The following is a 26,528-nucleotide window of genomic DNA, read 5'->3' on the forward strand; positions in this document are numbered from 1 at the left end:
CACATGGAAAAGGAAACAATATAGTTAAAAATGAAGTGAGGTTGATTTTGTATATACCATTTACAGAAGGGGAATATTGCTTGTTTTTAAAATATTACATTATAACGTAGACATTTCAGTAAATTACAAAAGCAGATATTCTCTCTTGGACCAACATTTTGAATTTATTTATATTTTCTAGAATAAAAGAATGTTGCTTGCACTTTTAGCTCACAGGTAAGCCTAAGATAAAGCATCAAAATCATAATTGCATTGGGCATTTTTAATACTAAAAGCAGTGTAATGTACTGCATCAATCTACACAAAGTAATTACATAATCTGACCTTGTCCGTCCAGTTTGTTTTAGAGACATACTAGAATGGGTTTGGGTTTAATTGCCTTTACTTAGGTAAAGGGCTAAAACTTTAATTTCTGAAGACATGGAGACAGGGCACGTGGGGAGGGACCAGGAAGTTTAAGCCGGTTCTTATATTAAATTCCCCACAATTTATTGCAGAATGACAACACGAATATTAACAGTTCAGTAAAACAGAAGATCATTTTCTCTGGGGGCAGGGAGTGTAATTACACATCATTTATTACATTAAAATTACTTTATTCCTAATTTTATGTATATACTGGTTGCTTTAGTTCAAGTAATTTGGCAAAGACTCAAGTCAGAATATATATATATACTTTCAACAAAAAGGAACAAAGATTTTTTTGACTTGCGGATAACTGAAAACCTGTTCAGTATCTGAGTGTGATCTGGTTTTCGTACCCCCTTTTGGTGACATAAACCGAAGCTGGTATCTCATGAAGGTTATAAAACCAGCCAGTGCAAGGAAAAGATGAGCAATGAGTTTGGGGACACCTGTACGACAAAGCCTAGACAGAAAAGTTTCTCCAAAATCATCAGTAGTATGTTAGTTAGATACATAAATCCAAAAAGATGGGGAGGGAAACAAAATTTGCCTCAGGACCATGACATAACAATTAAGTTTACGCTTTTAATATGCACAGGAGTTTTGTTTGGGTTTTGGTTTTGTTGGTGGTTTTGTGTCAGTTTGCTGCTTTTTTCCTTGAAGTCACACAAAATAGAGACAAGTACTGTAATATTTTTATGTTAGGGAAACACATAGAGTATAGGTGACATTTCAAAGGCTCCCCACTTTTTCTTTACCCTCAAGGAAAACACAGTAGCTACAAGAAACGAAAAAAGATGCAGAAATGAATAATTTTGGCAGGAGTTGGATCAAAACAAAGACAGTTGGGATATGGGCCCTTGTACAGAAGGTGATGGGAGCTGTCATTTCTTATCTTCTCTATTTGCATTAAAACCTGCAAGACTTGTGATATACAGTCAGGGACACCCATGAGAATAAGGTCCAAAAGCCATTTAAAAGAAGATTTGGGTATCAGTATTCTTCCTCTTTGCCTACAGCTCACTCTGTAGCTCAGATTTAATGAGTTGCAGGCTGAGAAAGAGCTACAAACTGTAAAAGGATCATCACACAAGTAGCATTAACCACAACTGAAGCCTGAACCGCCTTATTTCCAAATCTGAGAGTTGGAGCTTCAAAGATCCACACTACGGGGGAAGTTCAAATGCTTAATTTTTTACTCTATTGCCAATACAGAAATAAAACTCATTTTTAGTTTAGCCTGGTGTCCATTACAGCTAAATAAAAGCACCTGTTCAAATGATTCTTTGACAACATGGCTTTGAAAAATGTAAAGACACTGGAACTAAACCTACCTGAGAGAGGTGTCTCCCAGCAACATTAGAAAAGGCTCTAACACCTCATGGACCAGACTGCAGCTTTAATACTCTCCTCTTACAAATCTGCACTTCTGAAGGTGTTGACCTGCATCAGTTTATTTCTGACGTTCACAGGGCAATGAAGACAGAGAAAGCAGAAAAGTTTTTGCAAGGACAAGTCCAGGTAAACTGCTGACAAAATTACTGGTTCTGCAATACTGGTTCTGTACTCAGAACTCGCTATAAGAAGCCACGCTTATGGCAGATCCCCACTCGGGACAATTTCAATATAAAGACAAAACTTCTTCGTCAGTGACCAGCCCTAAAATAAGCGCTTACAAAACAGATCTGAATATATTTATATTTTTCTTCTTCCTCTTAAAACAAATTGCATTTTGCATATAAACATACATTAATTCTTTATTCTTTTAGTTTACTATGATCAAAAGCAAACTTCCTAAAATTACTGTTTATTGACTTTTTCATTAAAATAAGGAGGTTTCTTCATTAAAATTCTCATAGTCATTTGCCAAGTCCTTACTAAAATCAAGATATCAGAATCACACCAGAAGTTAAAGACCTTATTATTAAAGAATAATACAGGAGGAAGAGGGTCATCTAAATAGCATGACTCTCTTTTCTATCTTCTAACCTGCATTTTTATTCACAAACTTTTCCTTTTTCCATCCACAAATACGAGGCTTTGTACAAAAGAAAACAACGTTATTAGGAAATAGACAAAAGTCTAAACCAGCTGTACAATAAAAACTGAAAGATCTGAAAGAGGTTTTGCCAACTCCATGGAATTAGTCACAAGACGGCATCAACATGCCATAATGAAACATTATTAAATAGTCTTTGCTTTATAAACAAACTAAGAAACCAACATCTTCAATGTCAGGATTTATAAATTCAACTCCTTTTGACGCTTAACCACCACCAAACAGGAGTTACACGAACTGGAACAGCAAAGTCTCTGCACCAGTGCTTCTGTTTGGCTTCTAACTGGATAATACAGACTGATACAAGGAGCTGCACCACACTGAATATGCAAAACTGTGAAGGGCCCTCTTAATATTTATTATTGTTCTTTCTTTTTAATGAACACAACTAGGATACACCTTTTATAATATATTATGAATAAGCACTTCTACTGTATAAAGGCATCACGAAATTGTCAAGTTTAAGAAGTCAAGCTTTAAAACTGCTGAGATGATTTAAACCAGCAGAAGAAACTTGCATCAAATATAACAAAATACATATAGAGTACAAATTAAAAAATTGGTCAAATGGAGGAGTTGGGGAAATACCACGATTTACAAGTGCTACCAAAGAAAAATTCCCAGCATGAACTGTATCAGCTTTAACAAAACACAAACTATTAACAAATTTGTTCAGAAAAAAGTAAAACAGCCTTTATTTTCCACTAGTCTGTTTTCTTGAACTATTAGAAAATATTCCAAACTGATTTATAGTCATAGGAATCAACTTCACAAATAAACTATTTCTGGATTCCCAGAACACATTCAATGGTCCAGTTCAAATTTCACAATCTTGTATTCAGCCCAATAGACTGTATTTGATTAGATGCACATTATCTGCCTTTCTGCTCCTTCACAGAACTCTTTAGACAGGATAGCTTTGTGACAACTGGATATATAGTTATAAATTCAATAGTCAACAGTCTTCCTTTCTGGCACTCTCCAAAACCACACAAATTCTCAGCTCCTTGCTCAAACACACAGAAAAAGCAAAACAAACAAACAACCCCCCCGCCCCGAAACTTACGTCAAAAAATGCCTAAATTACAGCACTTCGAGCGTAAAAAAAGTTCTAATTTCTTACAGAAGGCTGACAAACAATTATCTGTAATAATGAGCTGAAACAAAACATGGGCATTTTATCAACCCAGGCTATCAATCCAGGCTGGGGACGAAGGGACTGAGAGCAGCCCTGCGGAGAAGGACCTGGGGCTCCTGGGGGACGAAAGTTGGGACATGAGCCAGCGATGTGCACTTGCAGCCCAGAAGGTCAATCATATCTTGGGCTGTTCCAAAAGAAGAACGGCCAGCAGGGCAGGGAGGTGATTCTGCCCCTCTGCTCTGCTCTGGTGAGACCCCACCTGCAGTGCTGCATCCAGCTCTGGTTCCTCAGCACAGGACAGACATGGACCTGTTGGAGAGGGGCCAGAGGAGCCACAGAAATCATCAGAGGGCTGGAACAGCTCTCTATGAGGACAGGCTGAGAGAGCTGGGGTTGTTCAGCCTGGAGAAGAGAAGGCTCTGGGGAGACCTTATTGTGGCCTTTCAGTACTGAAAAGAATTAAAAAAAAAAAAAAATTTTGCTCATACTTTTTCAACTCAAAAAAAAATGAAACATAATTATTTCTGCTCCTCAGTTTTGATTTCTGGATATATACCCCATTTTCATACCACGTGTTTGAGTTTCATGACTCTCTCCCTCTTTAGTCTTGATTATTTCTTAGTTCCTCTAAGTAAGCATGAAAGATATTCACTACTGTTTATACGTTCACACTGAGTACATACAGATAGGAGGATAAACCTATAGGGAAAAAATTCTTACTGAGACAAACTAGCCCCAAAACCATTTATTGGAAGGGTATTATACTCTCTTGACTTGCATCCTGTGAAACTGAAGAGCACAAAGAATGCTCCATGATCCTTCATCCTCTCAAATCTCAGAGAAGCAACAGGGGCAGATAAAAACACCACATCTGTGCAAAACCACAACCCTAAATGGGCTGGACTTAGGCAGATGGGACTGCCAAGGGGACAAACTACAGATCATTCTCCAGCACCCACACGAGCGGGAATTCAGAGAGTAAGAATGATGATACTAATATGGTTCCATCATGGTAACAGTATTTAAATGAAGCATAATCACATAATCACATTTGCATCACTGCATTCCACGCATACCTCCCTTATCTCCATTATCCATTAAACAAGCAATGTTAAAAAAAAAAAAAAACCACAACATACACACAAAAAATACCCCACAAAAACAGCAACAACAACCACACACACACAAAAAACAACCACCCCAAACCATTTAATAATCAAAATTTCAGGACCTTCAGTAAAAGCAGTGCCTCCAGAAGACTTCTCACAGACAAGTATATTAGCTATACGCTGAAAATCCCAAGATACTCACATAGCTTTGTAAACGTTAAAACACCACATGACTTAACTGTGGGTCTCAGAATCTCCTCTGCTTGATTGTTATGCAAAACCCCCCAAAGCAGAGACTGAAATGTCTGTGTTGCAGTCTTTCCTCTGCTGTTTAAAGATGAGACAAACTTACGCAGAGGTAATACAGATACTGAATCACACCCAGAGCTTAGCTGGAAAAGACCATCTTAAGCAGCCAAGTATTACTTGTGGAGATGACAGATACCAAGAATGAAGAAAACTAACTAACCCAAGTCATTCTATGATTCTAAAAACATCTGCATTTCTTAAGGAAGCTTATAAAAATGGTTTTCTCCTCCAGAAAACCTAAACATAATTTAACTTCAAACTTCTTTCAGCAGCAAATAAAAAAAGGTCTCTTGAAACACCTTCATAGTTATAAAAAAGATTACACTTCAGTACCCTCTACCTTTAATAATCTCCATGGAAAGATTACAGATTTGAAATTCCAAACAGGTGTCACTTCAATATTTCACCATTTTTACTAGAAATATTGACTGTATTAAAAGTGTTCCATTTTTCTTCTTTTTTTTTTCCCTTCAATTGAAAATATCAAGAATGAAAGAGAAAATATAAACTGCACACTTTCGCAGTATTTATTTAAGTTTTGCTAGACAAGGACTACCTGCAAATCCTTCAATTTCAATATCAAATTATTTTACCACACTAGTCTACAAAATCCAGGAGCTAAAACACACTCAGTAAAAGCAGTGGGATTCTAAAACCAGAATATAACTATTTTACAGCACAGCAGAGACAACACTGTAAAATACAACACATTTACGGCACTCTAGGTTTTCCACTGGAGGCTAATATAGACAAGTTAAATGAATATAAACTGAGCCCATAATAGAAGTCCAACAAAAAAGTTAGCCGCATTTTTGCTATCATCTGTTTCCTACTAACTGCTGAAAGCACCAGTACTTCAACATAAGGAGAACGAAAGAGAACACAATGCATTAAGTGCTACACTGAGCTCTGTCATGAAGTTGTTCATTAAATAATTACATATGTAATGATTTCTGAAAGGTAAAAAAAGTTTCAGGGGAAAGAGGAAGAAAACTCACAAAACCAAGATCTCTGCAGCTGACTAAGTGTATTGAAGGATAAATGGATGCTACAACCCTTTATTCAGGTCCTTAAAAGCATTAATGTTGCAGAAAAATTGGCTTACAGATCAGCTAGCTAAGACTGAAGCATTTAAAGATTAACCCCCTTAAAACTTTAATCACTTCAGGCCTTAGCTGGCTAATCTGCAACCCTGTTTGTCTCTTATGTCTTATTTAAAATAACTAGTAAAAATGTTCAAGAATCAGATATTTTTTTCCCTATAAAAGATGCCATACACCAAAGCGGTAAAGTAAAAAGAACACTAAGTGATTAGCACTTGCATTTTAAAAGTATTACTTTTCACAGCATATGTAATGATTTTTCAGAGACTCTGCACTGGGGATCTCCAATAGTTTAGGAGTTCACTACTTTAAAATCTGGCTTACCATAAAATGCCTTCAATTCACTGACAGAAATTTTGTTTTTCAATGCAACTCTGAAGACAAACTAGTTGGTTTTTGGGTTTGTTTGGGGTTTTTTTGATAGCTTTCTTCTCCCTGACCCCACTGTGAAACACCAACAGCAGTGTATATTCACTTAAGATCTCAGAGTGGAAATCTGGAAAGGACTACAAAGTTGATTTTCACCAGAATGGTCAAAATACAGATATACTTTGAAAATACATAAATAGCATTTCTTGCTCTCATTTGATTTTTTTCATATGTCAGGTCTCAGGTCAGTCAGAATTTGAAAGCTGAATTCGGTATTTGATAAAAGACATCTTCATGTCTGTTTAAGAGTTCATACCTGAAGCTGCTCAAAGGTGCAGAAATGCTGAGATCTACAGCAAAGACAAGGTTCTACACACAGGAGTAATAAGCTCATTCCAACAACACCAACTCCTTCTCCAGACAGAGCAGGCATCCTGCCACATCTCAAAAGGACACACAGTCTTTCCTCAGAAGCACTTATCTTAGTATCATAATGCATGTAAGCTGTCTTCGAGGGATTGTATTAAATAACAGTTTTTACAATTTACAATTACATCTTCTCATTTAGGTAATTATTTGGATAGGTGATTAGCTTGTCTAGAAATGTATGTTCCTTCTATAGCTGCACATGCTTGAAATGAAAATTACTAATTCATGACACGACTACTACCAGCACCACCAGTTCTAGTGGGAAATTTTCTTCCCCGCTAATCAGAAACTACACAAGCACATTATATTCAGTTTAAACTTAAGACATCGTATCTATTTCCAGGTATTGGCCTAATTCACATTAGCCTCCCAACACTGAGTAATGCAGGTGACAGTTGGTTTAGCTAATTTAGCCCTAGGACAAAAATGAGTGTGCAGGGTAACATACCAGAGCTTCCTCCTTTGATGTGTAACAAATTATGGTGTGTAGAAAGGTACATAGCAGAATTAAAATTGGATTATAAGAAAAATATGCAGAAATATAAAGCTAACTCATGGAACAACATACTCTCTCAAAGATTGTTTCTACAAGCAATAACAAGAAATGTGATTACTCTGATTTAAACTGTTCTATACGTCTCAACTGATTTCAGAGCGTCATTTTTAAATTTAAGCTGCATCTGTGTAAAGCTGAAATAAGTGCTCTGAAACAGACAATGGAGAAGGATATGCAAACATGTTCATTTAAAATATTATGAGTGGCAACTATCAGATTGGTATGTTCTAACTGCATTTTTTTGGAAATCAATGACTTAAATGCTTTTCTGGACCAAATATTTTAAAAATTTCATTCATGAGTATAAATCTCTCTTTATTCCTCAAAGCCAGCTTACTTCCATGAAACTTGAGAAAACTCACCTTGACTTGTATTTGTCAGCAACCTGCAGACTGTTATTCGTCAGTAAACTGCAGATGCTCAGATTCTAAGCTGAAATTATTTAAAAGGTTTCCTATATTCCTCTTGAATAGCCCACAAAAGCTCTAGAAAATCAAAGAGCATCTTACTGTTTTTGAAGTAACAGTCAGTATGTACAATATATAATATTAACAAATAACATACCTTATTCTCAGTTATATCACAATTCAACAAACAGTAAAAAAGTATTAGGGCCCCTAGTAGTTACTGTAACGATTAATAATCCATTAATACCGTGTTTCACAGCAATTTGCAGGTGGCTCACTTCTCAAAGTCTCTGTATTCAGTTATAAACAGAACAAAGTTAAAAGCTGTGAAGCCATTAGAAAAACGGCAAAAGCAAAGCGTGTAAAATTAAGAAAAATGTCTTTAGGTAATTTACTGAGATGCAGAAGCTCTATGAAGATACTGTCAGTAGATCTCAGTCAGTGTATCTTTCCCTCAACAGAAGCTCATGGCTTTGCTCACCACTGACACCCAGAAGACACACAATTTATTTAATAAGACAAATTAAAACACTTGATTTCAGTAACATTTCATAAAATATACTTCTGTTGAATTTTGGACAATGTGTTTCTTTAATAACATATGTATTTGTTAAACAAGACCAGAATATAGCTAACACGCTACACACATAAAAATAGAAACAATAAGTAACTCTTAATCCTTTAATACAGAATACATATATATATATACTGCAAATATAATACTCTTCTATAAAGTTCAAACTGCAATTAGATTTCATAATGGCCCAATTCTCTACATACTTGCATCAAACTAACAAAACTACAAATATAGTCAGGGGTAAAAGTTGAAATAGGGTCACCAGCTTTCTTAGATAAGATGTTCTCAAAATGATCCCTTTTCACTCAGCTGAGGGCAGCTCCATTAGGCACAGTTTTCCCATTTTAGCCCATTTTTCAAAACTGGGCTCAACAAAATAAAAAATATTATTTACAGTGTTATTACTTAACTTAAAAATGACCTGCACAACTCTGTTCTCTATATTGTCTTAATTTATGTCTCAGAAATCTGACCACCCAAATTGAAGCCCAGCAGGACAGGGGAGCACGCAGGATTAGTGAAAGAGAAGAGACCTCCACAAAAGTCTCAGGGGATTTTGTCTATTAGTTTTTGTCTAAAGCTTGGACTAACAGCATCCCTACAAGCTATGGAGATCACAAGGGGTCCCAAACAGGCATTTTCCATTTTAAAGTATTAAAACTTTGCAGGTAGGGGTAGGCATAGGGCTTTTTCACTATTTACCTCCCGCCTCGTTTCATAAAATGCTATACTAACATGAATGAGAGACAACTACTAGATCATAACACCCATTAGATGCCAAGGTTAACTGTCTGATCCAACTTACTTATTTGGCAAAAAAACCCTTGGACATCCAAATGTCCAAATTCACAGGCCAATAATTTGCTTTATAAAGGAGATGTAGGGGTAATGAGATCTTCACCAACAATCAGCTCAAGATCACCATGATTCATGGCATGAAAATCTTTGGCCTCTTTTTCCTTCACGAAAGAAAAGAGTTTAACATGTTTTTCAGATACAAATCATTGCTTTGTTTCCATTTCAGTGAAACCATGTAATTCCCTAAAGATCCTTTACTCAAAGGAGAGGAAGCACACTTAAAAGGATTTTTAACTCAAATTAGTAACAGAACTATGTGCTATTCATAAAAATGTCTACCTTCATTCTCATATACATTTACGTCAACTATTCTATTCTTACAGTTTCTCCCCCCAACAAAGTTTGCTTGTTACTTTCTTAATGATATTGAAGTTGCCCTTAAGGTGTCAAACAGGACGTTTGGAAAGCAAATCAAAATTTGATTCATTTTGCCAACTGGCCGAATAGATGTCCTTAACTTTTAGTTTGTCAGATTTCATTTTAGTTTGGAAGTTTAAAGTCTTAACGGCTTTGCCTAATCAGTCATTTGAGAACTGATACAAATATAATGATTTGGTTTTGTAAAGAAAAATATTTTAAAAATCTTCCTTTATAAAGTTATTTCTTGTCATAGTAACATCCTACAATTAAATGGGAAAGAACATTTGGGTACAGATATATCACACAGAAGCTTCACTGCTTTAAAAGAAGCTGTGCTCATTGGTTTCAAAACATCACTGGAAGTCAAACACTATACTTTCTTTGAAGTAACTAAGGAATATTTTTATGACAAAATAAATCTCAGTATGACTCAAACTCTTGCAGTTGTTTAAGGCAAGATCAAACCACCTAGTTCAACCCCAAGAGAGTGGTTAAAAAAAGAAAACACCCCTAAGCCTTGGCATCAAAAATTTATTTCTCTTCTAATGAACTACAACTGTGCGTACTATATAAAAAAGCCACTTATCCAAACTCAATCAGCAGCTATCGAGCATATGCTGGCTAGGACAGTATTAAGTAGAGAATGACTAGCTACAGCAAACAGCAATTGCTATACAGAGTGGTATAATGTTGTAACAGTAGTAGGAACACTTCAGAGAAAGCAAGAGCTTCCATTGTTTCAGCACAGCACTACATTGCCAAATGTAGCATTATGCAAGCGTACCGCAAAAGCTGTAACTATCCATCACGTGTATCAGAAATAATGCTTACACCAGGAACTAATGTGTGACATCCCGCCAAAACATACGGCTTATGCTGGACTATGAAGAAATGAAAACCACGAAGAGAACGAGCAACCAGTCGCGTACAGCAGTGCCCAGTGAATAACATCAACCTCTGCTACAGCAGGGAGCACGCGGTGAGGAGTAAGATCCCCCCCCGCCTCCCTGGAGAAGACAGCACCGGTGTGTGATGACACAAGCTGAGCACTGGTTCTAAGCTATCACCCTGGTAAAAGCTTCCTATAGCTGGGGAATAAACTCAGCAAAGAGTCAGTGCCTTTGTCCGCTGCTGATTTGTCCCACAGCACAAATACTTTATTGCAACATTTCCTACAGGCCATCTCCTTCTACAGCTCATCCTGTCCCACATGTTCCGAAGTTCACAGCTGTAAGTTTCACTCAGTTCTCAGAAACCTCATTTGCAGAGTGTGACCACAGTATTTCCTTTCGCTGCAGGATTTTTAGGGCTGTATGTTTAATGAAGCCCCGATCTGGATGAGTGAGATTTAACTTCTCATTGTGTCTCACAATATGAGACCAAGAAAAGGAAAGAAGTGGCACTTTGTGAATTCTCAGAGAAGGTGTTTAAAACAGATCACTGTACGCTCGCCTTGTCCAGTGTAAGCACCCATTATACCATCTGTCAAGGACAGAATACTGGGTAAAAACTGACTGTTCTCATTAGGCCAGATATTATTTTTTAATAATCTATAATATACAAATACACATTTGTATTTATTTGAACACGGCAATGAAAAGTCATCTGCCAGCTGAAGGATGCTTCTAAAAACATAGGCAATGATAACATTACTGACACAAATGAACATTTATTTTAAATACACTGTTACTAACATTGCAACAAAGTTTTCCTGTATAATAGAGTTATCTACTTAGTGGTACAGACCAGAATAAATTCTCTTCTGTTAGTCAAATTTATTATTCTTAAAGCTACTATCTATCCCTTTGACTCATGTAATTTCCATCCATTCCCTGTCAGGTTAGATGATACGGATTATTGCACAAAGGCAGACAGATCTTTGAATTGTGTATGAAATAAATTCTAAAAAAATCATAAAAAGTAACGCAAACTTACCAACTCTATTCCCTGTGGAAAAGGAGTGTCTTCCCAGTCCTTCTGAGGAAATCTTTGTATTATTTTTCCGAAACCTTCTGTTGGGCCTGCTGAAAGATAAAATTCAATTACTTAAAGATAAACTGGTAGAATTTAAATTGCTATAAATTTGGGATTATTTTCAGATTATACCCAATATTAGGAAATATTTCACCACAAGAGGCAGAACAGGCTCCTCAAATGTGTCCTGCAAGCCATATAATAAATACAGTCTCCAGTAATAGCACAAGGAGTGACTACATGAAATGAAGCTTCAAGTGGCATCCGGCCCATGCCCCTCACACTTGTTTTCAAAGTGACAGATGATGACTGGTAATTCTAATCTCTCTCTAAAAACAGTAGTAAATTAAAAACTAATACAATAGATAATGTGATATTTAAAAAAGAAATCAAACATTTGTCAACGTGCAGTCTTCAAAAAGAAGTCTATAGATTAAAAAATGTATGTGATTTATGCAGGACACTCTAGTTTCTTGCCAGTATTTCTAGTTGGTTTCCTTGGACAAGCTAGTAGTGATCTTCCGTGCTGAAAGATGTAGAGAAAAACTGCTAATTTCTGATAACTTCTCTTATGCAATTGTCTTCTTTTTTACCTCTTCCTTTTTTAAAAGCCACAGTGGTATAGATAGAAAGCCCTTCATAAACATCACAAATATTGAACTGTAATGTCCTGTCACCCGGAATGTTACAGGAATGCGCAAACAAACATGAATTTTGTTCTTCATCTTCTGGAGTCCTGGAGTACATCTTGAAAATATAATCATGGTTTTAACTGAATTTTAGCTGAAGGATACACCACCAGTCAGTCCTGTCTAACATTTATACACATTTAAACCCAAGAAAACAAGATTTCTGTGATAATACTACCTATCTGTGCGTCCTCACTCAAGCAATTTCTGCATCTCTGGGATGATTTCCATGTAATTCCATAGATAAGCAGACACAAAACACACACGTTTGCAAGTCAATCGCTGGGTAGAGATGAGAGGCCCAAACTCTCATTCTTTCCTTTTATTTTAAAATAAAAACAGATACTTAAGGAACCAGCTTCCATAAAGCTTCCTAAATGGCAAAATGGACATTTGCAAGCGCTTGAAGTATCTTCACTGACCTATCACATTTGATTGGATCACCTTTCTTTGAGATTAAACATTAAAAATTGTAAACATTTTCTTGTAAAATTCTCAAAACTACGCTTTGATATTATGAAACAGTATGAATTCTGCATTAGTAGTAACAGTCCATATGTGTTGCTTCCTCTGTAGACACCCAAGCAGCAGCAATGAATACATTATTTTCCTGGCTTCACCATAAAAAACAGCTTTCAGTCTGACACAACTCTAGTCTGCTAGCGTAAAGCAATTCATAAATCAATGGTATGGTCGAAAAAAATACACTTCCTTTAAGTTTCCTGCTCATTCATAGTTTGAGTTTCCTTCTGTCTTAAAACCCACAATAAATTGTACAAGGCATTTAGGTAGAATCAATCTGACAATACATTAAGCAGTATTTTCTCCAGTTTATGTAGTTTTACACATCTTTCCATGTTTTTTTCTATTGAAAATAACTTAGGAATAGATGTTTTTGGTACAATGGGCACGTAAACTACACAGAGTAAATTCCAAACAGCAATCTTACCCCCAAGACAGCACATGCTGATTGTGATTCCCAAGGGCAGCCTGGTGAAGACCTGCAATCAGCCTGGGCTAGCTGAGTTCTAAGTAGCACTAAGAGATGTAATCAGCAAGTTAAAAGCCAAAGGAGATATCAAGAGAAGCTGCAGAGGTGCCAAGACAGCACAGGTAGGATATGCCAGAAACCAAGAAACAAACACAGACATGGCTACAGCTGCAGTTTTTTGTAAGGAAAGGGAGCTCAATATCTATTAGACTGTAAGAACTTAAAACAGTCATCAGTCACTAATTTCACTTGTTTGAGATCAAGTGTTGCTCCAGGTATTATTTGTTACACAGCATCTTCTACTGAATTATCACTCTACTCCCCTCACCATTTCATCTCAACATCCTTCGAAAATTAGGAGGCATAAACAGAAAGGCTTTACCATTCCCTCCCTCAACAGCTCTCAGAAGAACAGCCAGTTCCACCCCTTCCCTCCTACCGCAGGCGAACACTCCTGCATTCCTCCTTTCTTCTACAGCCTTCCAGTCCATTTCCTTCTTGCATGGAAAAAAAGAAGAGCTACATTTTCAACTGCATATGGCAGGAATTCATATTTATTTTGTTGCTAGCATGCAATAAAGAGCCTTCAGCCTCCTCTGCTCTCCTCTTGCCCTTCACATTCGACATCCTACTCAGAGAACTCCTCTTTCCTCCCATTCCTTTCTGCAGTCACCTAGAGAGCCCCTACCGCTCTCCCCTTCACTCTGAGCGGGCTCTTGCTTCACTGACTCAGTATCAGAACTTCTTCCATTGTTGAGTTAAGAGTCTCAAATTACCACGTTGTCTGTTTTTCACAAGTTATATCTTTGTCAAATCTCTTCTTCCTCTAGTTGTTCTAATACTGGCAGGTGGAACAAGGAAGAGCCAGCAAAGAACTACAGCCAAGGAGCACGAGCACCCTCCAAGTAGAGGAGAACTCGTGGTCGAGAGGCCACCAGTGAGAAAGGGCAGAAGGACCAAGGTGAAAAGACATACCCAGACTGCCTGGGAAGGAAGTATCAAAGAATTATAGCAGCAAAACATGTTCAGTCCCTGCTATGTAAAAGTCCCCGAAGTCCCCCTGTGGGAACACAGGTCAAAATTTTTTTTAATCTGAATCCACTCCAGTTCTCAAAAGACTGAGACCTCTGTCTGACACTACCAACTACACCTCTAAATAATGAAATCCAGGAAAAGAGCTCAAAATTTCTTCTCCAGCACATTTTGAAGCTACAAAACCTTCTGGCTCTCTTTTCAGTAGACTGCTAGAAAGACACTCCTACATTACAGTGTATGAACTTCTTTTAATTCAGAATTAAGAGATGTACAATTTTTTTTTTTTTTAATTTGTAATATTCACTCCTTTATGTGAAAATATTATCAGTCCTTTCACATCACTTTCCCTGGAAGTACACTAATGCTGGCCATCACGTTTAAAAGACCTTACCACGTGTAATTCCTTCTTGCTTACAGGAAGGATTATAAATCTCAGCAGGAATTTACCTGAAAGAAATGCAACTCTGAACATCTTATGCAACCTAAACTTGCACTTCAATTCATCTCTGGGATCAAAGGGAAATCATGCCAAAACAACCAACAATTAAATCAAAGTTTCGCATGCCGAGTAGATGTCTTGAAATCATTACATATAAAATGTTCCAAGTACTATTTGGAAAAAATCATTTTGCGCTTTTCTGTACGTGCGTTAATTCTTCTATTCAAGTCTTAAGTAAAGCCAAGACAAATCCTTAACTAGATTTTAGCATGGACCCTTTAATCTTTCTACTTTCAAATTGTTTCACCCCTCTCTACTACCAAACACAAGTAGAGTTTCTGTACAACACTCCTACATGCTTCAAACTTTTTCCTCTGGAGTACTGAAGGCAGGTAGAGGATGCTTTCAAAATCGTCATCAACTGGATCCTTTATTATGGTCTAATTGAAGACATAGTTTTGAATCTAATTGCATAACATATCTTGGTAAAGTTCTCAGATTTAAAAATAAGACATACGAAGATGTACAAATGCAAATATGCACAAGCTGGTCTAGGTTGTTCTCCCTTCAGCGGGTAGTTAATAGCTTTCAAGAGAAAAAAATGAGGAGCGGTAATAAGCACTTGGAGCCTGGTTCAGAACATTGCAAATAGTTTCAGAAGGCGATTTTAAGACAGAATACAGTACACCATGATATTGAATTATATTCTCCTTGTAGTTAAGATTAGATTACCATCAGTATGATTATAATACATGTTAAATTGCTCTAGATACTCAAAGAATTCATAATTTCATCTTAGCATTCTCTATTTGATTTAGCTACTGATTCATTAGGCCTGAGACATCACTTGTTTTAAGCAGCTTTAAATGCCCTCAAAGATAATTATATACTGTATATACTGGCTAGACAAAAGTTTGTTTATTAACAACTGGCTGCTTCATAGACTGTTATTGCCACAGGAAAACCAGCCTTGCCTCATGGAACTGGTACTTCAATTTGATTTATTGCCAATTAAAGTTTTGACCACGATTCAGCTACAAAGAAGACAATAAACAATTCAACAAACATTTGGGAACACATCTTTCCTCTCCCTTCTCAGGCCCAACTTCAGTCCAGCACTTCTCCCCACTCCCCAGCCTCAGCTTCCCCTGTCGATCCACCCATCTCGATGTGTTTGGTGAGCCCACGGGCAGTGCAGGAGGCTGGGGTCACGCACAGAGGTTTCATTCTGCAGTCCCTTGCCTCTTGCTCATTTTCTTCCGCTCCAGCACAGATCTACAGGCTGCGGTCCCTCCAGGGGTGTTCCCAGTGACAAGTGTCCCTCAGGGGAGTGTTGCTTCTGGCACAGAGCGACTGCTTCCAGCAGTGTGTCTCCAGCGGTGTCCCCAGCAATGTCCCTTCCGCACCTCCTGCCTGCAGTCCTGGCACACACCCCGGGGCCTTCACACAGTTTCAGAGCTGGCTGGGAGCCACTGGGATCGGCACAGGGGAGTTCCTGATATCCTCTCGTACAACTTGCTGCCTGCTCCCAAAACTCAGCCATTTCTGCATGGATACAGTTATTCCCGATTTCTCTACCTTAGAGACCATTCTTGGGAAAACACTCTTGGAAAAAAAGAAACACTTTCTATCAGTTCAAGAAGAACAGGGAACTGCTTGACAGAATCCAGTGCAGAGCCATGAAGATGACTGAGCGGAGCATCTCCCTTATGAGGAAAGGCTGAGGGAGCTGGGGCTCTTTAGCTTGGAGGAGACTGAGGGGTGACCTCATTAATGTTTACAGATATGTAAAGGGTGAGTGTCACGAGGATGGAGCCAGGCTCTTCTCAGTGACAACCAATGATAAGACAAGGGGCAATGGGTACAAACTGGAACACAGGAGGTTCCATTTAAATTTGGGAAGAAACTTCTTCACGGTGAGGGTGACAGACACTGGAACAGGCTGCCCAGGGGGGTTGTGGAGTCTCCTACTCCGCAGACATTCAAAACCCGCCTGGACACCTTCCTGTGTAACCTCATCTGGGTGTTCCTGCTCCGGCAGGGGGGGTTGGCCTAGACGATCTTTCAAGGTCCTTTCCAATCGCTGACATTCTGTGGTTCTGTGATTTGGTATCCAAGCTTGCAAAAAAAAAATTAGAAAGGAATCCTTTTCAGAAGGACTCGCAGAAGTGTCAGAAAAATGCCAGATATTAAACAGTCACAGTTAAGGCCCACAGCAGTTAAGATGAATCTTCAGAAAATCATCAACTAAAATATAAAGAAAGATGGAAGTTCGAAAAAATAATTTATGGAAGGATGCATGAAGGATACATCCCAGAAATGCAACACTTTAAAGGAAAAAAATAAAGTTAATATTTCTGCATCTAAGATATGAGCATCAGAAAAATAAGTATTCACATCCATCAGACGTGAATGAAAAACTTTTTTAAAAAGCATTTTTAATTGTTCCACAGACAAGTCCTGTGAGAGAGACTTACAAATCTACTTATCAACTTATAATACATAAAATTTAACTATTTCACACCGTTTTTTAAATTGTATACAACAGAGATAAATAGGAAGCCCTCTTTACATCCAACCAGAATTTGGTTGGGGTGGGGACTGCAGGGTTCTTTTTAATGAATCTGCACTCCTTCCAATTCAGGGCAATTCTTCAAATTTCAGAGTTTTATATGTTTATGATTACTACGTAAAATTCATCATGATTTGATAAATTTTGAAACAAAATTGTTATTTTCAAATACACAAGTTACTAAAGTGCAAGTTGCATTCTTTGTGAGAAGTTTAGACCCAGGGACACATGAAAGAATCTCCGTTCTCCAGGCAGTGAGGAGCTCGCCTGCTCCTGCCACAAGAAGCTTCTTTCTTTTACTGGAAATATACTTCACCCAAATACAGAAATTTACATTTAATCCTTATACAGAAGCAAACTGATAGAAAAGGTCTGTCTTAAGGACCCTACTCCTTTACATGAATGCAAATACAAAGGAATTCATTTAACGCTGCTACCTGGATTAAAACCTGTGCAAGAGAAGACTCAATAGCTTAATAATAAATAATAATAGCTTAATAAATAATAAATAATAAATAGCTTAATAATAAAAGCTAGTCATTCCGGTGTGCTCACCACACATTTCCAACACTTTCTAGTGCAATTACTATTGATTCTCTGTTGGCATTTTTCAACCCAACTAGTTAAACAACAGCCAAACCACAGGAAGTCTCTAAATCCCATGGTTTGGGGTGAGGAAGTGGGGATGATATCTGCCTTCACCTGACTTTTCTTAAGTCATTCATCTTTCAGCAGAGCAGGTATGTCTGAAGAGATCAGATTATTCAAGAAGTGGCTGCTATTCAACACCTCAGTGATTTCACAATCTCAACTGTTTCAGCACAACAGGCAGAAACAAGGAAAAAAAAAAAAATCAGATCATGGGATTTCATCAACAGCTATAATTTGTTTCAATACATGCTACTGATAACTCCTGCCAACTTCCCAGAAATATCAAGGCCGCATACCAAATATTAATTCAATGTTAAATCAGGTTTCCTTCACATCTTTACTTTTTAATCATTTTCCAAACACAGAGGTAGTTGGGTTTACAGATCCCAGATCTACAAAGATCCCAGAAGTTTTGCTCTTCATTTCACTCCCTTTATTGAGAGCAATAGGAAACACTGGCACTCATTAATATTGACACCTTGTTTTTAAATTGGGAAAAAAGATTCTTCCAGTGTTAATGAATTCAGATAGCCACAGCCAGCAAGAAGGATCTTTGCATCATCAATACAAAGATTTCTGTCTTGTGGTATCCTTTCAAATAATGTGCAAGAGGCCCTAAATCCAGGTGGAACCTCCACAGCTAGCACTGCTCACTAAATTCACATCCATTACACACAAGATTCTGGAGGTTTTAGAAACTGCTTAAACCCAGGCGCAGTACACACATCACTCAGAAAATATATCAGTTAATAGAATATACATGTGCATGAGCATGGCACGGAAGATCAATGCATATTAACAGTGTGCTCCACGTAAAATAGTAATTGCTTTCATCATTAATTATATATGCAAAACATGCCTGGCAGTAATAAGAATTCAAATTACATATTTCCAGCAAAACTACTGCCATTATTATTACTCAATATCCACATTTTTAGCTTCCTAAAGTTACCCCTACAAAAAGCAAAAGTATTCCTGTACTTTAACTGAGTATTTTGCATTTTTTTTCTTACATTTTATAAGACATCATATAAAACTGGGCGCAAAAATTACGAAGATATTGCGGCAATTTTGAATAGTGTCTTTACCTTTAAAATGGCTTAATCCTTTAATCCATTAAAGCTGACCACACAGTAGATCAGGCTTCAAATTTTTAGACATTATATTCTTGTCCCTGTACAATATGTAGAATCACAGAATAGTTTGGGTTGGAAGGGACCTTCAAGGGTCATGTAGTCCGATCCCCTGCCATGAGCAGGGACATCTTCAACTAGATCATACACAGTGAATTTGTCCAAGACCAAAACCAAAATTTCAGTCTCTAAGAAAGCTGAATGAGCAGTCCATACCTTAAGCTATTAAGGAAAAAGCAACTTTTTTTTCCCAGCTAACCGCTTCTGATCTGCCCTCTTTTTCCTTCCCCTTTTCCCTTCTTTTTCTTTAAACAATACAAACATGCAACACATTAAAATTCTGGCATAATTTGCTGGTTCCTGAACCCTAGTCCCCTAAACTCCCTTCTTATATAAATCTTTCCCCATGAAAGGTCACATGCCATCTCTTGCTTGCCCTTGAAATTCCAGAAGCGAGCTGTTAATGCAATTTACATTCCAAATTAATGAGAACTATGATAAACTTTGTCTTTTCACTTACAAACCCCTGATAAAAATACATTTGAGCTCTAAGTATTGTTAATCCTATGTGCAAAGCTTTGGATGTAAGCACTTTGGTGATCTGTTACAAGAGAGATCATCTTCAGGTCTGCTCAGAAGAAAAACACTAGAGATCACTGAGAGAACTTTATGTCACACAAAATACTTCAGAACTACCATTATAGATTCTATATGCGAAGTTAATAAATCACTGAGTATTCAGAAGCACAACTTTGCATGTTCAAAGTTAAAGACATACTGTCAGTGTGAAAAACATACAGATGTAGGTGGCAGAGTAGAGTACTGCTTACCCTTCTTTTCAAAACAGTACCTAGTGCTAAAGAAATCACTAAAATCTGCTGCGAGGCAAAATCTTTTTCATATCAAAATTCTTAAATGATTTGAAACAGAAGTTTTAAACTATCAAGGAGTCTTGTCACTTTTTAGGAGCTCTGGAAAAGCTCTTCATGGCAGCACGAAGACCACTCATGTTCCATCTTATGCCTTCATTTGTAAAAGGGAACGGAAGGTATCTGAGGTCTCCCAATACTTTTAAAAACATTGCCACAGAAATCTTGATGCCAGAAGACAGAAAATACCACAAAAGATATCCCCATTTTATCTCAGTTTCAATACAGAAATCAGAGCTGGAAGCAAGGTGAACAAGAAACCAAAGAAGAACTAACATTAAATAGCTAGAAAGAGAAATATTTCTTTGATAGGCCTAAAACACATGGCATAAAGTTCAAAAAAAATCTGCTTAAGCCCATTACAGCACAGCACAGGCTGCGTGCATCCTAAAGTATGAAGTAGCCTGGACGAGAAAATTTACATAAAGAGCATTTAACTCTGATATATTCTAGAGAAGAAAGACTATTGCAACCTCACAGCTACAAAAGGTTAAACAAAACGCTGATACTTTTAGGAAGACGGATTGAAGACAGGCTTCCCACAACGACCACAGACACTATTTGTACAACTGGCAGAATTCATAGACACTTCATCTTAATCAAGCCAAAGAACTGCAAGCAACAATCTTGGGAATTTGAACGACAGACGTTCCGGAGACTTGCCATATTACCAAGGATACAGCAAATAATAGGATAAGATGATACTCAGGCCCTTTTCTTTGTAAACAGGAAAAATTTGTTGAACTTCTCAGGGTAAAAAAAGGTGGTATTTCAATCTTTCCCCAAATGTACTGGCACTGCTGGTCAGGACTACCTGAAATACTTGGATAGTCCAAATTCCTGAATGCTTCAATATTTATTTGACTTTGGTACTTTTCAATTTTGCAGAGCCATTAACCCATCTTATACACAGGGGAAGGAACTACAGAGAAAGTGATCTATAGCCCCAAACGATGTACAGGCAACAGGCTCCATCAACACCACCCAAACCTTAGATTAGCACCTTATTCACGAGACCCACTATTGCAACAGATATTCACCTATGCGGGTCAACTATGATCTTAATTAATCCTGGGTATCAAAAATCATTGCTGTGCTTTGGAAATAAAGGAAGGGAAATATTCTATCTTGTATTTTAATTAGGTTGAAGTATGGGGGTTGGAAGGGGGCAAAATAATATGGTAATACATGCCATATCTCATCCCATTAAAACAATGGGTGTTTCTCCTGAGAAAAAGGCTAGCGATTGCTACTCAGTTAGAAAAGCTGTAAAGTAGGTTTGAAAAGTCTGGGGAAAGTTCACATTTAAGGATGAACTTCATCCACTGAAGCTGTACCAATGCAAAGCAAAATGAAAATGGATAAACACCATAAAAAGCAGAAGAGGAAGGAAATCAGAGAGAAAGGAAGCATGGGCAGAATAAAGGGGAAGAAGAGGGAATAAATTGGGATGTTATAATCACCACCATAGGTTAGATGCATCTTCACCTACTGCAAAGCTGCCCCTCCGGTATTGCTCGGTATCAGGCCCTGGCTGACACTGCACACAATGATTGGTCAGGTGTGACTCCATCAGCTTCTAATCCCTCTGAAGAGCCACAGGATCAAGTGTCACCAAGTCAGTGTTATTATACCTGAAAAACTGTTAGTCATGTACAGTTCTGTCTCATTTTGAAAGCCACGCTTATGACCAAAACCCTAGTGACCAATGGCAATCTCACTGGCATTTTTCAACTGCAAGTTCTGTAAAAAGCTATTTATTTTTGCTGCTGTTGTATCTATTGTTTTTAATAGTCCACGTAGGAACTCCTGTAATAACAAGTGTCCTTTAAAAAGCTTTTCTGTCCTAGGACCTATGAAGGTGTCAGTTATTGCTGAAGAACCCTTCAGTATCATCATCCTCCACCTTTCACTACAATTCCAACTCCCGCCAAATTTTATCTAGATAAATTACTGATACGCAGCTTGGCTGTAACAGCTGAATCTCAGGACTCTTGCTTCCAAATACAACTTTGGGACATAATACACTTCCGGACACACACTGTAGTTCTGCTGGGTGGCCAGTAACATGGCTTCGCAAAAGTCTTCAAAGGAAAGAAGAGACAAAAGAAAGCAACAAGGAATGTTAAATAATTTTCAAGTTACTCCCTATCCAACGGCTGGCATAATATTCAAGAAATTGGAAAAAACCTTGGGCAGCTGGCAGGGAGAAAGTTTCCTGCTCACCAACAATTCCTCTTCTTGTTTGCAAACAAATCACTTTTGCCAGCTTCTGGATAGGAAGGGGAGGTCAGACTTCAAAATAAACATTCGACGTTAAACAAACATTCTTTTGAACACAGCAAACTGAACAAGACTTCCCAGCTGTATTGGAAAAACCTTTTTGATTTATTGTCAAGGAAAGTATAAAAATTAAGACGACAAAACTGTGCTCAGCTTTGTGCTCTGAATCAATGTCTTAGAGCTTCTCAGACTGCTCCAAAAAACCCCAAAATTAGGCACCTTCTCAGTGCTAATGAAGAATGTATATTCCTTTGCTTTAGAAATAACGCTGCCCTATTTATTAAATCTGATTTCGGTTTTCATTAAGTTAACTTCCACAACCACTTTTTGATTTACCTTTAATGGCTATACCAAATAATTAAAAATTAAGCTTTATTTTGACATTTTCTAAACATAAATGTAAGATTATAATTCTACCCTAAAACTATTTCAAATGTTCAATATTATTATTTCAACTTCTTGATCAACTCCCATTTCAGCATACAAAATTTGAATAAAGCACACTTGATACAAAACTAGCCCGAGTAAATACTTCTCTTTCACCTGATTTACTTCTTGCCTGTTGCTTTTTTTTTTAAACAAACACAGATTGCAAGGTTAGAATAAGTATAAAAACATTTACAAGTCCAAAGCTGTAAGTGTAATCTGATTTCGCTGAGTATAAAGAAAATCTATTCATACTCTAAAATCCAGCAAAGAAAATACGTCACAAAAAGGCTTCCTACATTTACTCTTAAAGATGACTCTTCACCTGCTGAAACTTATTTTCCTAAATGACTTTGTAGCAGCATAACAGGCAAGGAAGAATGTAACTACAAGAGTTGTGAATCAGCATGCATTTAAATGACTCCTGCATATGTAGACTCAGGTCTAAACGCAATAATTAAAACATAACCTAAATATGTTGAAACACTCTATTTTTTCTTTTTTTACTTTTGAAGTACAAGCACGTTTTAACCTCTATTATTATTTTTTTCCTAGGAGCAGCTAAACCAGGGCAGGAGAGGAGGGAATCCCACCTTTATCATTTTGCCAACAATATGCTATTTGTGGAGATATACAAAATAACACATTATAGCTTCTGGAAGTGTCCAAATAATGCTTGGTAATAGTCAGAGAATGTCATAATTTTATCTATGAATGACATCATACAATCCTACAATCCTAAACAAAATTCAGGCCCAGCAAACTGAATACGGAAACATGCTATTATGCTCTACTGAAAAATGTTAAGAATATATTTAAAGGGCTTTTGACATCAACATCATTTATACCTGTGTGAACATTTATAAACAAGGTTACAAAGCCAACACAGATTCCTTCTGTGACATTCTACAGAAATGAGTGTCATGCGACGAAGAAATAAAGAAGACAATGCTGCTCAAAGTAATTTCATTTTAAGTGCCATCTAAGGTATAACAATAAGTTATTTATTTTGAAAACTCACATATATGATCATGAAATTTAATTTTTAATAGTCCGTTTCAGACCCTACAAAATTTAGGCAAGTTGCAGACTAAATACCATATAAAAAGACTGAAGAATTTTCCTAATACTGCAATTCTATTTGGATTAAAAAGTCTTAAATAAGAGTAAGGGAAAAAAACAAGTCAACCAAAACCAACCAAAAAAAAAAATCCATGAAACTTCATTACAAAAACCCATCAAAAATCTAGATGAGAAGAGGAAGAAGTAGCACGGTGAGCAACAAGCTACTGAAGCCTGAATTCCTGGAGGGTTTGATACTCCTTGTTAGAATATCAGTCGAATAAGATCTGACCACTGATAAACTTTTTTGCATCTCTAACACCTGCTCTACAGCAGCCTGTTGTGTAACAGCATTTTTCCTATACTGTAAGCTTTTTCTAATTTGAAATACATGTACAGTTCTTCTACTGGAACACCTGCTTCCACAGAACTTGCCAGAACTCAGTACTTTGAGCATCTGCGGAACCGCTGTCTCTTTGCCTTTAACGGGATATCTTCAGCCTTCCCCAGGTGGCTTCCTAAGGAAATGGGGTTTATGCAGCACATATTGTGTCAGCTTCTCTCCACCCCCTTCAGCTGTTAGCTAGAAACAACAAAAGCAGGAATACAGAACCTGAAGCATATCAACAAGATGAAGTTACTATTAAACTCAAAACATCCTAACACTATTTGTATTGCTGATTCTAAGATCCAAGTCAGGAAAAAATTCTTTTACAGGAACAGTGTCTTGAGTTCAAGAAATTATTCCAAAATTGATGCATATACTGCCAGAATAATATTAGATCTAGCCTATTTGACAGAATAAGATTAGTAGTAACTGGATATACAGGGTGGGATAAGCATACAGATAAAGTTTGGGGTTGGGTCTTCTTTTGTAAAAGACGTGTAATCTCTTTGACAAAGACATTTTTCCAAGGCAAACACTGAGACTTCCCTTGAAGCACACATTTGTATCCCATGGAATCAACAACTGGTTTTGTTTGAGGGAGTCACGGAGCTCGAATTCCGGCAAAAAGGAAAGAGCCCCAAGACAAGTTCTCATAACAACGCTGATTCAAAAGAGCATTCCAAAATGAATGCCTGTTGCACCTCTAAAGAAAAAGCGGAAGCAATGCAAAGCAAATGGGTTTCTCAAAATGTATGTAAAATGATATATTGTCCCTCTTAAAGAGATTCATAAAAAAACACTAAGAGGAACACAATTTCTTCTCCAAAAATTGCGATGTGTAACATTATGTGTAACATTGTGTAACATTATTTAAGACCCACTGTCAGGATTCTAAGCAAATATTGAAATGGCATGAGGAATGTTATCCCTACCGCAGTCTATCTTTGAAAAAGATAGAATTAGATTACCAATGTGAATTATCACCTGAAAATTGTGCTGATGAGGAAAACTGTCACTGTACAAGACCAAATGTGTCTTCTCAAGCGTTGACTTGTTTCAAAGGCACCAGGGAGTCGGATGTCTCTAATTAGCAGGGAATGCAATGTTGCAAAAGAGTAAGCAAAACGCTTCCCAGGGCTGGCTGATAACTTCGGTTCAATGTAGGGCTCACCAACATACAGACCCATGATAAGTGAGCACAGAGTACATTTTTTCAGAGACAGAAAGAAGATTCTGCACAGATTTTCCATTCCATGAGGAAGAGCAAGCACAGCAGTAGAACATAGTTCCAGCTATATGAATGTCACATACGTGAAGGTTTGGACTCTGTATTTGACAAAAGATTAATCTTCATTATAAAAAAGACACTACTTTTTCCTTTAAAATGGAACACATTCTACCTTTCTTTAAATCTTTATATACCTTTCAGAGTAAACTGACCTATGTAAAGAACATAAGTGTTACAAGAAAAGCAACATGCAGTTATAGGTTTATACAGCTTTGTGTATCTGAGTTCCAAGCAAAAATACGGAGATAAATGGCCATAGCATATGAAATTATTTTTGTGAATGCTTTTTAAAATATTTTGACAGCCAAACATTTTGCAGCTATCTGTAACATACAAAAAGCTAACAAGAAAATGTTTTTTCCTTTCAAAAATCAACAAAACACACAAATCAATGTTTTAAAGCCAAGCCATTTGTCATTATTTACATCTCCATTTTTATGCAAATTACCTGAAAGATTACTCATACATCCAAAAACACTGGCTCTTTCTACACAGTTAGGTTATATTAGCTAATCTCACTGAAGATCAGCTTGCTCATGAGACAGACCTGCATAATCTGTTTTTTAACTTCTTTATCAGTCTGATGCTAACATCAAATCTAGCTGTGCAAATAAAGCAAGCTTACTGTACTAACAGATAATGAAACAGCTTCCTCTACCTCTCCTACCAGCTAGAAAGGTGTTATTTAAGTCACACATCACAACCATTCTCTCTTTGGTCAACACACCGCACAGAATTCACTACACTATTCCATTTCCACATAGACATCCCAGGTGAAAACTGCATCGCCCTGCTTTCCATAGGAATAATCTTATGCATCACATACAAGTTCCTTAAGAGAAGTCAAGGGAAAAAATGCAAGAGCACATTGGTTTAGATGTAGAAAGGAAAGAAAGTAAAAATGCAAGGTTCAGATTCAATATGCAATGCTTAAGATACACATAAATAAGGAGGAACTACAAGTTAGGGCCCTTCAGTTTTTATTG

At 37.2% G+C, this 26,528-nt stretch overlaps 1 protein-coding gene across 12 annotated transcripts in view; it reads right to left on the reverse strand.

The window, feature by feature from the left end:
• SBF2 (SET binding factor 2) overlaps positions 1-26,528 on the reverse strand; it is a 265,873-nt gene that overhangs the window by 205,406 nt on the left and 33,939 nt on the right. For all 12 annotated transcript variants that reach the window (XM_082059563.1, XM_082059564.1, XM_082059561.1 and 9 more), the window contains exon 2: positions 11,618-11,706. In XM_082059563.1, coding sequence (XP_081915689.1) covers positions 11,618-11,706 — 89 coding nt within the window. The remainder of the gene's footprint in view (positions 1-11,617; positions 11,707-26,528) is intronic.

This window comes from Streptopelia decaocto, assembly GCF_964273445.1.
Source record: "Streptopelia decaocto genome assembly, chromosome: 7".
Classification (NCBI taxonomy): domain Eukaryota; kingdom Metazoa; phylum Chordata; class Aves; order Columbiformes; family Columbidae; genus Streptopelia; species Streptopelia decaocto.